Genomic DNA, 14,978 nt, shown 5'->3' on the forward strand with positions numbered 1-14,978 from the left:
GCACCCACCCATTCCTAATTAATAATAATAATAATAATACCTGGGATTTATATAGCGCTTTTCTAAGTACCCAAAGTCGCTTTACATGTTAAAAACCCATCATTCATAATCATAATTAGTCTGATCACCTGTGGGATGTTCCAAATAAGTGTTTGATGAGCAGTCCTCAACTTTCTCAGTCTTTTTTGCCACTTGTGCCAGCTTTTTTGAAACATGTTGCAGGCATCAAATTCCAAATGAACTAATATTTGCAAAAAATAACAAAGTTTACCAGTTCCAACGTTAAGTATCTTGTCTTTGCGGTCTATTCAATTGAATACAGGTTGAAAAGGATTTGCAAATCATTGTATTCTGTTTTTATTTACCATTTACACAACGTGCCAACTTCACTGGTTTTGAGTTTTGTAAATGCATTTCTGTATGATTGCAATATAATTTAAAAATCCTTAAATTTGCACAAAAACCTTACATTACTGGCTGGTCTACTTGACACAATGTCGCCAAAATAATGTTTGCAGAGAACACACATTTCTAGTTTGTACACTGGAGAATCTACAGCCTGTTTAATGTTTTTAATGTAAATGTGACTTTATTATTCTTGATAATTGGACTAAATAGAGGAAGTGGGGGCGATCATGAACTAGCAGTCGTATGTTGCTACCACGAGAAAGCCAGCTGTTTGGTTTTTTTGTTGATCGATGTTTTAATGCTCGGCTGAATTATTGAATGAATGAATGATTACGGCTGACAATGTGGAGGATTATATATCCAAGATCAAATACTTCGACAACCTTTAAATACTTCAACAACCTTCAACTAGACTTCAAATAGTGCTGCTTCAGATACAAATACACTAGAAGGGAAGAAAGACTCCAAATATTTTATTTATTTTATTATTATTATTATTATTATTGTTATTTTATTTATTTTATTTATTTATTTATTTATTTATTTTATATTTTATTTATTTTATTAAAGCAAATCAATTAGACCAAAAAGTATTTGATAACAATGTTTTTATTAAAGTGAATTACTCCCTTCTTGTTTAGTCCCCATCTTAATTAGCAACCTGAATTAACAGTGTTTAGAGCATTTGAGAGTAAAAAAAAAATAAAAAAATCCAAAGACCTCAATGCCTCACTGGGTGTGAAAGTCACTGCATATTACTGTTTTTAGGCAGTAATTGATCCTTTTAACTCAAATATAAATGTTATGACATTTCTTCCCATAGGTACAGTTTTACAAAAATTATACTTTACTTTTCAAAACCTCATAAAAAACATATCCTGTTTGCTGTGTTCGAGATAGGGTTGTTCCGATCAGGGTTTTTTATGCAGCCGATTCAGATACCGATCATCTATGAGTAAAATGGGCCGAAAACCAATCACATGTATTAACTAGAAGTTTGTTAATTTATTTGTGGTGTGTGCTATGGGCAGTTTAACAATATCAACACATTATTTAAACTACTTACTCATTTTCTTTTATTACATACAATTGTCCGTCTTATACAGTCCTCCAGGGAAAATGATACTTAAGAACTGCAGTTTATTTGCTACAATCAGCATTATTGACAAGGGAACGGCCCCACACACCTGTTATCCGCTTAATCTTCCGGTCAGCAGACTGAGCGTCAAAATCAGGAATCGACGTTTCAAAAATGCGGACGTTTTCTGGGAGAATCAGAATGTAAGACTTCAAAGACTTCAGACCTGGTTCCCATTCATGCTCGATGCCCAACTCTGTAAAATGTTGCCAAAACTGTGTGTCTCATTAAATGAAAAGAGTGCATCATCAAAGCCGACTTGGCATTTTTCCGCCATCCGCCATGACTATTTCACACAGAAGTCCTTTGATTCACTTAAATAAATGATAAATGGGTTATACTTGTATAGCGCTTTTCTACCTTCAAGGTACTCAAAGCTCAACCTTTTACACAGGTAGTTAGATGCTAAATATATTGTTACAACTGTGTGCATAAATATTCACTAAAATATCTTATGAGCAAGTAAAAATCATGAAAAGGCAATTCAGCAAATTGTTTGCAGCTCAGAAATCCTGCAGTAATTCATTCGCCTCCGCATTTTATACAGAACTCAGCATCTTGATGCAACGCTATCAGATAGTTTGATGAGTGTTGGCATCAGCATCTGGTGTGACCATCAAATACTTGTCGGACAGGGACAATTGCTTTTACACATCAGAGGCAGGAGACGTTAGTCTTGGATGTTAAACTTCACAAAGTGGACCTCACCTTTCCCTCATTGCTGTTCTGTATAAAAAGCACCAACATGAAATGGCCGGACAAAGTAGATCTGGCATATTGTTATCTTTTTGCATTGTCACTGTTTGCTAACAAACTGCATCAACACAGAATGGGAGAAGGCAGTTGATTAGGTATTGAAGGTTTTATTTCCACGTTTAATAGGCAGGGCCTATAAAAATCTATTCACATTCGAATTGCATTTTTTTTTTGTGATCCTAAATAGATTCCTTATTTTCAAAGATATATTTAACACAAAAAAAAAGATTGCATTAATTTTTTTCTCAAGAATCAATTTTTAAAATGACATTTTTAAGCCATAACCATGCTTACGTGATACGTCAGCAGCCAAGAACAGCTTTTGTAACCTGTAACCTGTTTTGAAGAGTTTTTGTTATAATTGTTACACCAAATAACGTGTAGAATCGAGAATCGATTGTGAATCCAATCGTCACCCCAAGAATCCGAATCTGAATCAAATTATGAGTTGGTGTAAGATTCACATCCCAGAAACGAGGGTTTGAATTCTAACACCTGACCCTCACTTCTACCCCCAATTGGGCAATTGTCCACATTGTCGCTGTCTGACAAGTATTTTATGACACACCAGATGCTAGCACAGATGCATCTGATTTTCTAGTGAGTTGTCTGAAAGCGCAAATGGTCGAGTTAACATCTGACTTTGCTGGATTTTGTGTGACAAATGCAGGTGAACAAATCAACCTGGGGCCGTACTTATCAAGCTTCTTAGAATTACTCCTAAGAAGTCTGCTAAGAGTTGACTTAAGAGTAAATAAATTCTTCGCTGAAAGCTGCACTTAAAAGTTAGTTATCAAGCGTCTTACTCACACTTTCAGCGAAGTGTAGGACTGAATCTTAAGTGTCACACTCAGAGCTGAATTACGACATTACTATGTGCCGTAAACGCAATTTTAGGTGACGTCATTTCTGTGTCCATAGAAATGACCAATCACGGAAGGGAATCCGTTGTCTAAGAATAAAGAAATATCTTGGAAATATTTAAGTGGACAATGGGAGTGTATATTTTGACAATAAACTACAAAATAATACAAAACAAACTAGTCCCCGCCGGCACTCACGCTACCGCTCCCTCTCTTCTCTCGCCCACACACTCACTGACGTCACTCACCTCACGGCCACACACATACGCTACTGTCATAACATTTTCTTTCCAATTCATTAATTAGGCAACTAATTTGAAACTGGTGTGGGTGGCTCTATATATACTAGCCCACTGCAGCCACATGCAGAAATCAACAAGGAATCGAAAAGTATTAAATCTGTGACAAAAATAATATCCGCTCTGTCTGAACGATACCGTTTGATCAGCTGCTCGTCATCAAAAAAAAAACAACAAAAAAAAACATTGTTCCGTTCCCTGAACGTTCGCGCACGTCTCTCTCGCCTCAGTGCCATCCCCTGCTGGCAACTCCTAACCACTTAAGACACCTCTGAAGGTCTCTTAAATATCGTGGAGAGTAGGAGTGATTCTTAGACTTAAGAACGTTGATAAAAAGCTTTTATTCTTAAGTTTGAGAGTAGGACTAAATTTCGCAAATTCTCAGGACTTAAGTGTAAAATGGCACTCTAAGAAGCTTGATAAGTACGGCCCCTGATATCTTTCTTTTTGCTGGAAATGAGTGTACCTCGACTGATACTACCTCTTCCGACATTTAAGTGAAGTCAGTTTTCACTGAACTTTGACTAGGTTAAACGTAAATAAACAAATTCTGTGTCATACGAGTACAAATGTTTTGTTTTTGACAAAAATGTAACACAAATATCTGAAACACTATTCTCAGGGCTTTAAATCGATCACAATTGGACTATTTGGATTGTCTTCGAAGACTTTGGGCCTGATCCTCAAAGATCGAAATAACAAGTGCAAAATAGACACTGTGGAGTTGTGATGGTGCGTCTGGAAATGCATGTTGCAAAAAATGTCTTCATATAGGAGATACATTATAGTAATGTAGCTCCTATATAAAAGAACGAACGCAATTTTTTTTTAAAGCAAGCCGACACCAAAACGAATGTGTTTAATTTGTTTTAATCAGCCCTTTACACCATCCAGCAGCTGTAAAATTATAAAATGATATTGCTTAATAGACAACAGTGCACGTTGTTGACATGCAAACAGCCATTTGTGCGTAACTGTGCCAGTTTGCACACACATTTCAAACGTGCTAAATATAGACTCAAAACAGTTCGTCTCGATAGATCACATTGCATGTGCTAAATTATTATATTTGCATCCTCTCCACCAGTATTGTGGACGTTGTAATAAACAGCATATATTCTGCATATATATGAAGACAAACACGCTAAATGGATTGAGTTTGTTGTGTCACTGGCATGCCTCCTTCTCCTAGGTAGAAGGATGGTGTGGGTGTGTGAGGGATCAAGGATGACGCCGGCGATGACCATTAAACAAAGACATTTTTTTAAATTAAAAAAGCATTACTACAGGTCCTGCAGCATGTATACCTGTGGGGAGAATCTAGCCAAATGATAGCTCTCCTTACCGTAGCAGCCAGACAACCAGTTCTTATAGACCCATAATGATGTCATCTCAGTTCGTTAGGTTCATGGTACAGAAGTTGACCCCATCATGATCATGTAAAGGCATGTTCGTGTATGCATTTGAGAAACTAAGGGCTTCCTAAGCATTGGGCTTAGGCCATGACTATCTGTTGGCGTATCTAAACATGGTACCTGGCCCTAATGGGTACTTGGTCATCTTCCTGCATATCACCTACAGTGGTATGCATGTCACGCTTAATGGCCATACTTTATGCCCTGTCCACAATGATGGATCACTATTTACCAGAACTGGCTGCTCCCAGGAGCAAACAATTTGGAAAAACATGTTATTTCATAGTAGAGTAGATGCGACACGTTCTCTATTTTGCTCATTAGAGAGACTTAGCGCCTGATTTACTAAAGTTTTGTGTGTACTAAAACACGTGCAAACCTGCTCTACTAAACATTTGCAAAGAGCATTGCGTCTCTTAAAGGCCTACTGAAATGAATTTTTTTTATTTAAACGGGAATAGCAGATCCATTCTATGTGTCACACTTGATCATTTCGCGATATTGCCATATTTTTGCTGAAAGGATTTAGTAGAGAAAATCGACGATAAAGTTGGCAACTTTTGCTCGCTGATAAAAAAAAAGCCTTGCCTGTACCGGAAGTAGCGTGACGTCACAGGAGCTAGTATTCCTCACAATTTTCCTTTGTTTACAATGGAGCGAGAGAGATTCGGAGTGACAAAGCGACGATTACCCCATTAATTTGAGCGAGGATGAAAGATTCGTAGATGAGGAACGTTACTAGAGAGGCAGTGATGCATGTATCTTTTTTCGCTCTGACCATAACTTAGGTACAAGCTGGCTCATTGGATTCCACACTCTCTCCTTTTTCTATTGTGGGTCACGGATTTGTATTTTAAACCACCTCGGATACTATATCCTCTTGAAAATGAGAGTCGAGCACGCGAAATGGACATTTAAAGTGACTTTTATCTCCACAATACATCGGTGACACACTTAGCTACTGAGCTAACGTGATAGCATCGTTCTCAAATGAAGATAGAAACAAAAGAAATAAACCCCTGACTGGAAGGATAGACAGAAGATCAAATATACTATTAAACCATGTACATGTAACTACACCGTTACATCAACAGCCGTGCTCACCTGCGTTCCAGCGATCGACGGCGCGACGAAGGACGCCCATCATCGACGAACCTCTGTAGCATGAGCTAACGTGATAGCATCTGTCTCAAATGCAGATAGAAACAAAATAAATAAATCCCTGACTGGAAGGATAGACAGAAGATCAACAATACTATTAAACCATGTACATGTAACTACACGGTTAAAAATTCTCAGCCTGGTAAGGCTTAACAATGCTGTTGCTAACGACGCTAAGGCTAATTTAACAACTTAGCAACCGGACCTCACAGAACTATGATAAAAACATTAGCGCTCCACCTACGCCAGCCAGTCCTCATCTTCCCATCAACAGCCGTGCTCACCTGCGTTCCAGCGATCGACGGCGCGAATAAGGACTTCATCCGTGGGTTTGGCGGCTAGGCGTCTGCTAAGTAAGTAGTCCTTGTTGTGTTGCTGTAAGTATTGTACTTGGCCGCTAATACACCGATCGATCCCACCTACAACGTTCTTCTTTGCAGCCTCCATTGTTCATTAAACAAATTGCAAAAGATTCACCAACACAGATGTCCACAATACTGTGGAATTTTGTCGAAGAAAACAAGAGGTTTTTGTATCGGGTCCGATGGGGTCCAACCACTTCCGTGGATTTTGTGACGTCACGCGCATAAATCATATCCAAAGGAGTTTTTCAACCGGAAGTGTGGTGGGAAATTTAAAATGTCACTTTATAAGTTAACCCGGCCGTATTGGCATGTGTTGCAATGTTAAGATTTCATCATTGATATATAAACTATCAGACTGCGTGGTCGCTAGTAGTGGCTTTCAGTAGGCCTTTAAGTGGGCCGAATAAGGCGTGCAATCCATTTTGCATCTGTGCAAATTATAGGCTGATCATCAAAACGCCCACAGTATTGGGAGAAAATGCAAATATAATCGTTTAGCACGCTCAATGTGATTTACTATGTTTTTTTAGAATGCATTTTTTGCATAGTGAGCAGAGTAAATGCTGCCTCACTCCCATGCACATTCAGCAGTAAAAGAAAAAATGTTTGTCAACATAGGCACCGCACGACTGCTTCTAACATGCTCATAAAAAGGGGTGGATGTCTCCTGCTTGTTAGAAAACATAGCCAAACGCCCATGATAACGTGAATGTCCAAGAAATGATCGTCCGTCTCTGTGCTAAAAGCCCCAAATGCACGCAAAGTCCTCATTTAAATGAGGCGTTCTGCACCACTTTTCAATTCTACATGCAGCGTTAGTAGATCACACACAACGCGTCCAGTAATAGGACACGCTGTTTTACAGATTGCTCACGCTGTTCACCGCGTGGTATTTGGATCTAAGGCCCCGTTTACACTAAGCCGACTAAGGTTATCCAGGGTAAATCCCACCTAACCTTATCCTTGTCCACACACACACAATGGTCGTCTAAGACCCCCTCACCCCCTACGTCCACCGGCGCAACGCGGCCTAGTACGCATGCTCGGAAAATTGCGCACGTCATAGTCACCTCCAGTGTTGCTTTGTGTGCAAGTTCTTAAACTAAATTTAACTTACAGTATCTGAACAATATCCAGGTGTTGTGGTATTTCAATTTACTGGCATCCAGTGTGCTGTGGGCCCCTATTGTAGTGAATCACACCTGAGCCATCATAAACTAATCAAAACTTTATTGGACACGTAAACAATGTGATAAAGAACATTTTACAACAATCAATCTCGAGATCTAGATATCTGGTCAGGTCACTCCTCACTCTTTTGCCTTCACCTTCATTGTCCATTCGTTTTTGGTGACTTTATATACTCTGGACCTAGACGTTGAGTCCGCGACATACATGGCGGACAATAACTGATACAGTCTGCTTTGCCAGTCCAAATGCATTCGCTGTTTTCCGTAGTCTTCTCTCGACAGCCAGGTAATACAAAGCACACGCTACGTTTTTTAATCACATCCACGGGAGCCCACATTCTCGTTGTCTGTCCTTCGACAAATGGACGAAGTTTTTCGATAAGTAGAATTACAGCTGACCTGGACATTCGAAAGTTCTCTTGCCTTCTGAGAATTGTTGTATCCCAAATAGCTGCAATTGCGCGTTTTCTTCTCTTAATGTATTCATGTGTGATTTCTACAAGCGTCTGTACATGTAGAAGAATGAGAAACACGGGCATGTCTGGATGACTCACCTCCATCTTTCCAGTGGTTAGCGCCGGTTGTTATGAAGCTGGCTGGGGCGCGTTGTTTCAGACATCACTTCCTGTGTGGGGCGCGGTCTTTCTGACTTCACTTCCTCTCCGAACCCAGTTTGTAAATGATCAGAGTCCAAAGCTAAGAGCCGGAGATTCAGTGTAAAAAATTATCCAAGGAGGGTTACCTTAAATGATGGTTTAGTGTGGCTGAAACGGGGCTTAGGCTAAATAATTATTCGTTTAAGGGGTTATCCGGCTTAGTGTAGACATAGCCTTAGTAAATCAGCCCCTTAAGCTTGTGCACACAAGCTTAGTTGATCAACTTTGTGTGCAGTATTGAGTTTGGACGTATTTTAATACACACCAACCTTTAGTAGATCAGGCCCTTTGTAGTTTAACAACTGTCGTCCACAATAAGAGTGAAACCATCTTAGCCTGGTTCTGCCTCCTTTTGTAGAATAAGTACTTTGTACCCTGCGCCAGACTCTCAAGCGAGAGCTGTTTTACCTCAATCTGTGAGCATAAACTGATGATTGCTGTTTAGATGAGAGGCGAAACATTTTCTGAGACAATCTGAGCAGATTGATTCAATGCTCTTAGATAACAATGACCTGGATGAATGAGATTATTTGCATATAGCCAAACTGAATCCTGTCTGACTTTCTAATAATAAAACTCTTTCATTGGAACGTATTCAATTGTAACAATAAGGTCTTTTTTCCTGGAAATTGAATTGTGTGTTTGTTCTGAGCAAGGTATCTGAGAGCCTCACAACAATTGTGTCCCAGGGGTGTCAAGTGGCCAGCAAGGACAGAACAGTATTATGATAGAATGCTATGCTTTTAAAAAAAACCCGACTGCTTGTCTTTCACAGATGCTGGTGGCCCCTTCTGAACCATGCATGGTGAAACAATATTGTGTGTGTCCAATATTGTGAATTATATAGAAAACATAATTGCTGCTTAAATACTAAATCATTAATATTAACCAACAATGTAACTATTTAGATCCAGATGAAATATTCTATTTTTAATGTCAATATTTGTGCCGTACGCCGGCTGTCTTTGTATAATGTCATTCTCTCACTAATAAAACATTAATCTGGTCTCTATTCCGTGAAGAAAACCTGCTTTGCATGACCACAAACACAGCGATTGCTTGTGGGTAGATCAACTGTAAACACCGACTGGTTTTGCTTCGCTTCAGTTTAAGTCTTCAAAAATGTGCTGAACTTGAATTAATTTGAGGATGTAAGAGTCATTTTCCTTCTTTATGGCTGTTTTTTTATTTTTTCTGTAATGTTGCATATCATTAAAATATAATTGATATTAGTGGTTAGGGGGATTAATAGTCCTCAGTCCTTTTGCTTTTTTCCATACTTGGATGCGGGTTTGTGATTACAGTAAACAATAAAAAAGGAAGCGAAAGGACAGGAATAAGAGAAACCAAAAGACAAATTTGCGGTCATGTACCTATTAAAAATAAAAAATACAGTAACTGAAAACCTTCATATTTTTCTTGCCAACCGGTTGTGTTCTGTAAGATGAATGTATTACTGTAGCTTTCTGTTTACCTGATAAAACTGCATGAACCTGAAATGATATTAATTAACGCTTTGTTGAATGAATGTTTCTTCCAGGAAAAGGTTATTCTACCATGCGACATTATGTTCAAAATAATATCCTCTCTCGTTTTTCTATAATGACAAAGAAAACCTCTGCTGTGAATAGATATTATATTCATAGTTTTTTGTCAATCTGATAACATTAATTCTGCCTGAAATATACATATTATCAAATATTATTACAGGAGACCTATGATGACTTGAATCTACATTTAAAACCCTTCTTTGTAGTATAAATAAAATGTGTTGGATACGCTTCGGTATATATCTTGAAGACAAACATTTTTGCAATTTTTTTTGGACAGGGTCAAAAATAAACGTCATTTATATATATGTATATATATATATATATATATATATATATATATATATATATATATATATATATATATATATATGTATGTATGTATGTATGTATGTATGTATATACACATACATGTACAGTATGTATATATCTGTGTATATATATCTCTATATATACGTGTATATATGTATATATATATATACATATACATGTATTTATATGTATGTATATGCGTATATATATACATATACATGTATTTATATATATGTATGTATGTATATGCGTATATATATATATATATATATATATATATATATATATATATATATATATATATATATATATATATATATATATATATATATACGTGTATATATGTATGTACAAACCCCGTTTCCATATGAGTTGGGAAATTGTGTTAGATGTAAATATAAACGGAATACAATAATTTGCAAATCCTTTTCAACCCATATTCAGTTGAATGCACTACAAAGACAACATATTTGATGGTCAAACTCATAAACTTTATTTTTTTTTTGCAAATAATAATTAACTTAGAATTTCATGGCTGCAACATGTGCCAAAGTAGTTGGGAAAGGGCATGTTCACCACTGTGTTACATGGCCTTTCCTTTTAACAACACTCAGTAAACGTTTGGGAACTGAGGAGACACATTTTTGAAGCTTCTCAATTGGAATTCTTTTCCATTCTTGCTTGATGTACAGCTTAAGTTGTTCAACAGTCCGGGGGTCTCCCTTGTGCTACTTTAGGCTTTATAATGCGCCACACATTTTCAATGGGAGACAGGTCTGGACTACTTGCAGGCCAGTCTAGTACCCGCACTCTTTTACTATGAAGCCACGTTGATGTAACACGCGGCTTGACATTGTCTTGCTGAAATAAGCAGGGGCGTCCATGGTAACGTTGCTTGAATGGCAACATATGTTGCTCCAAAACCTGTATGTACCTTTCAGCATTAATGGTGCCTTCACAGATGTGTAAGTTACCCATGTCTTGGGCACTAATACACCCCCATACCATCACACATGCTGGCTTTTACACTTTGCGCCTATAACAATCCGGATGGTTCTTTTCCTCTTTGGTCCGGAGGACACGACGTCCACAGTTTCCAAAAACAATTTGAAATGTGGACTCGTCAGACCACAGAACACTTTTCCACTTTGTATCAGTCCATCTTAGATGAGCTCAGGCCCAGCGAAGCCGACGGCGTTTCTGGGTGCTGTTGATAAACGGTTTTCGCCTTGCATAGGAGAGTTTTAACTTGCACTTACAGATGTAGCGACCAACTGTAGTTACTGACAGAGGGTTTCTGAAGTGTTCCTGAGCCCATGTGGTGATATCCTTTACACAGTGATGTCGCTTGTGGATGCAGTACAGCCTGAGGGGTCGAAGGTCACGGGCTTAGCTGCTTACGTGCAGTGATTTCTCCAGGTTCTCTGAACCCTTTGATGATATTACGGAGCGTAGATGGTGAAATCCCTAAATTCCTTGCAATAGCTGGTTGAGAAAGGTTTTTCTTAAACTGTTCAACAATTTGCTCACGCATTTGTTGACAAAGTGGTGACCCTCGCCCCATCCTTGTTTGTGAATGACTGAGCATTTCATGGAATCTACTTTTATACCCAATCATGGCACCCACCTGTTCCCAATTAGCCTGTTCACCTGTGGGATGTTCCAAATAAGTGTTTGATGAGCATTCCTCAACTTTATCAGTATTTATTGCCACCTTTCCCAACTTCTATGTCACGTGTTGCTGGCATCAAATTCTAAAGTGAATGATTATTTGCAAACAAAAAAAAAATGTTTATCAGTTTGAACATCAAATATGTTGTCTTTGTAGCATATTCAACTGAATATGGGTTGAAAATGATTTGCAAATCATTGTATTCCGTTTATATTTACATCTAACACAAATTTCCCAACTCATATGGAAACGGGGTTTGTATGTGCATATATTTATGTATGTGTATTTATGTACAGTCGTGGTCAAAAGTTGACATACACTTGTAAAGAACATCATGTCATGGCTGTCTTGAGGTTCCAATCATTTCTACAACTCTTTTTTTTTTGTGATGTAGTGATTGGAGCACATACTTCTTGGTCACAAAAAACATTCATGAAGTTTGGTTCTTTTATGAATTTATTATGGGTCTACTGAAAATGTGAGCAAATGTGCTGGGTCAAAAGTATACATACAGCAATGTTAATATTTGCTTACATGTCCCTTGGCAAGTTTCACTGCAATCAGGCACTTTTGGTAGCCATCCACAAGCTTCTGGCAAGCTTTTAGTTGAATTTTTGACCACTCCTCTTGACAAAATTGGTGCAGTTCAGCTAAATGTGTTGGTTTTCTGACATGGACTTGTTTCTTCAGCATTGTCCACAACTAAATGGCACAAATGTCGTCAGGACCACTTCAGAGCTTCAAAGGTCATTTTGCAACAAGTGTGTTTAAGACCACGCGGTCACACTCTTCCAAGCTTCTATAAGACGTCACAACTGCTATGACTGGTGGAAAGTTGCAGGAGGTTTACAGTAAATGGACACTCCTGCTGTGCTGTGTACCCGTGACAGCTCAGGGAGGACCAGGGCATAACAAGGTGTGGCCATTTGTATTCATTGGTATCGCTATGACAGGGTGGTGCTCAGCATTTGCATCGCATGAACAGAAAAGTTCATGCAGAGCAAATATTTGCTATTAAGAAAGCGAGCGGGATCGTGGGGTTTCAATAGGCAGTTTGTCTGACGAGGGCCTAAGAGCGGCAGCATGGAGTCCCCGTTGGTGTTTCTCCTCATCATATCACTGTTGTCCTGTGCAACAGGTAAGATTTTTACAACGCCTTTACTTTCACGGTGTATCATACCCGTTGTTAAAGTGTTTGTCCTTTGTCTGCAGATGACGTCCACGGCCAGGGTCTATCCGCCTCTCTGAACCCAATACCTGTGGGTCAAAATGTCACATTTTCCAGCCTAAACGTAGTCAACACAGGTGCATGGCTCTTCAACAGTGAACTCGTTGTCCTAATCATTCTCGGGAATGGCACCGCCACCCCAAGTTGGACGGGCAGGGTGGCGTTCAATTCGGCCACCTCATCTTTGACGATAGCGTCAGTGACGCTGGAAGACTCTGGAACGTACACGCTACAAGATGTGACTTCTGGTGCTTCTCAGCTGGTGCTGTCAGTCCAAGGTAAGAAGACGCGATGGAATTGAATTTTACAACATTTCTGTAGGATTTGGCATTGGTAAGGTCAACCAACCTTTAGTGGCGTAGGCAGTGACCTCTGGGGATGCAAATTGTAGAGCCGGCACTATAGAACGTGCGGTTAGGATAGCTCCGAACAGATGTCTTTTTTGCATTTCGTGGGATTATTCCACGTATCGCCATGTATCATCCTTAAAGTTATAGAAATATTTTATGAAGGTTGAAAAGTAACTTAGTGCTGATTTAAGTCTTAACAACTCTATCTATGTCGGCCCTGCGATGAGGTGGCGACTTGTCCAGGGTGTACCCAGCTGCCTTCCGCCTCAGTGCAGCTGGGATAGGGGCCAGACCCCAGCAACCCTGAAAGGGACAAACGGTAGAAAATGGCAGGATGGATGAACTCTATATTTGCCTTTACCGGAAAAATTTGGCCGCCATTTTTGGAGGTATTTCAAGAGGACATGGCTCAATTGATTGGAAATCAGTGTGACAAAAAGTTTGTGTTTTATTTGCTATATACATGGGATTATTTTGTAAATTGCTGTGATTTCTTGTGTTTTAAATCAATCAGAGCTCCTGTCTACATATAGTTTAGCAAAAAAAAAAAGGTTATCAAAGCAATGATAACTGAATACGTGCACAGAATGCATTAAATTGAAAGGAACGACAGCAAAACGAGGATATCTGAATAAGTTATGTATTTTTGATGAGATGTTAGTGTAGTGCTTCTCAATGATATTCTTTTATGCCCCCCTAGAGAGAAGAAAACATTTCAGGCCCCTACCCACTCTCGCATCATTTATGTATAAAATTGTTATAAGTACACCTCTGCATAACATTGTATCCTTATTAGCATTAAAGAAAATATAGATCAACTTACAAGAAATAATAACTTTTTTAACATTGTTTTTTAGTCTCCAACAGAAAAGATTTAAAGGCCTACTGAAATGAAATTTTTTTATTTAAACGGGAATAGCAGGTCCATTCTATGTGTCATACTTGATAATTTCGCGATATTACCATATTTTTGCTGAAAGGATTTAGTATAGAACAACGACGATAAAGTTTGCAACTTTTGGTCGCTGATTAAAAAAAGCCTTGCCTGTACCGGAACTAGCGTGACGTCACAGGAGGAAGGATTCCTCACAATTCCCCGTTGTTTACAATGGAGCGAGAGAGATTCGGACCGAGAAAGCGACGATTACCCCATTAATTTGAGCGAGGATGAAAGATTCGTGGATGAGGAACGTTAGAGTGAAGGACTAGAATGTAGTGCAGGGTGTATCTGTTTTCGCTCTGACCGTAAGTTAGGTACAAGCTGGCTCATTGGATTCCACACTCTCTCCTTTTTCTATTGTGGATCACGGATTTGTATTTTAAACCACCTCGGATACTATATCTTCTTGAAAATGAGAGTCGAGAACGCGAAATGGACATTCACAGTGACTTTTATCTCCACGACAATACATCGGTGAAGCTCTTTAGCTACTGAGCTAACGTGATAGCGTCAGGCTCAAATGCAGATAGAAACAAAATTTTAAAAACCCCTGACTGGAAGGATAGACAGAAGATCAACAATACTATTAAACCATGAACATGTAAATACACGGTTAATAATTTCCAGCTTGGCGAAGCTTAACAATTGAAGCTAACTTAGCTACGGAGCGGCGGC

The 14,978-nt window shown here is 38.8% G+C and overlaps 1 protein-coding gene across 1 annotated transcript in view; it reads left to right on the forward strand.

Annotated features, from left to right (window-relative positions):
• LOC133659669 (hemicentin-1-like) overlaps positions 1-14,978 on the forward strand; it is a 67,810-nt gene that overhangs the window by 19,907 nt on the left and 32,925 nt on the right. The window contains exon 7 of the mRNA XM_062062250.1: positions 12,998-13,291. Within this exon, the coding sequence (XP_061918234.1) occupies positions 12,998-13,291 (294 nt within the window). The remainder of the gene's footprint in view (positions 1-12,997; positions 13,292-14,978) is intronic.

The sequence above is a fragment of the Entelurus aequoreus genome, linkage group LG11, assembly GCF_033978785.1.
Source record: "Entelurus aequoreus isolate RoL-2023_Sb linkage group LG11, RoL_Eaeq_v1.1, whole genome shotgun sequence".
NCBI lineage: Eukaryota > Metazoa > Chordata > Actinopteri > Syngnathiformes > Syngnathidae > Entelurus > Entelurus aequoreus.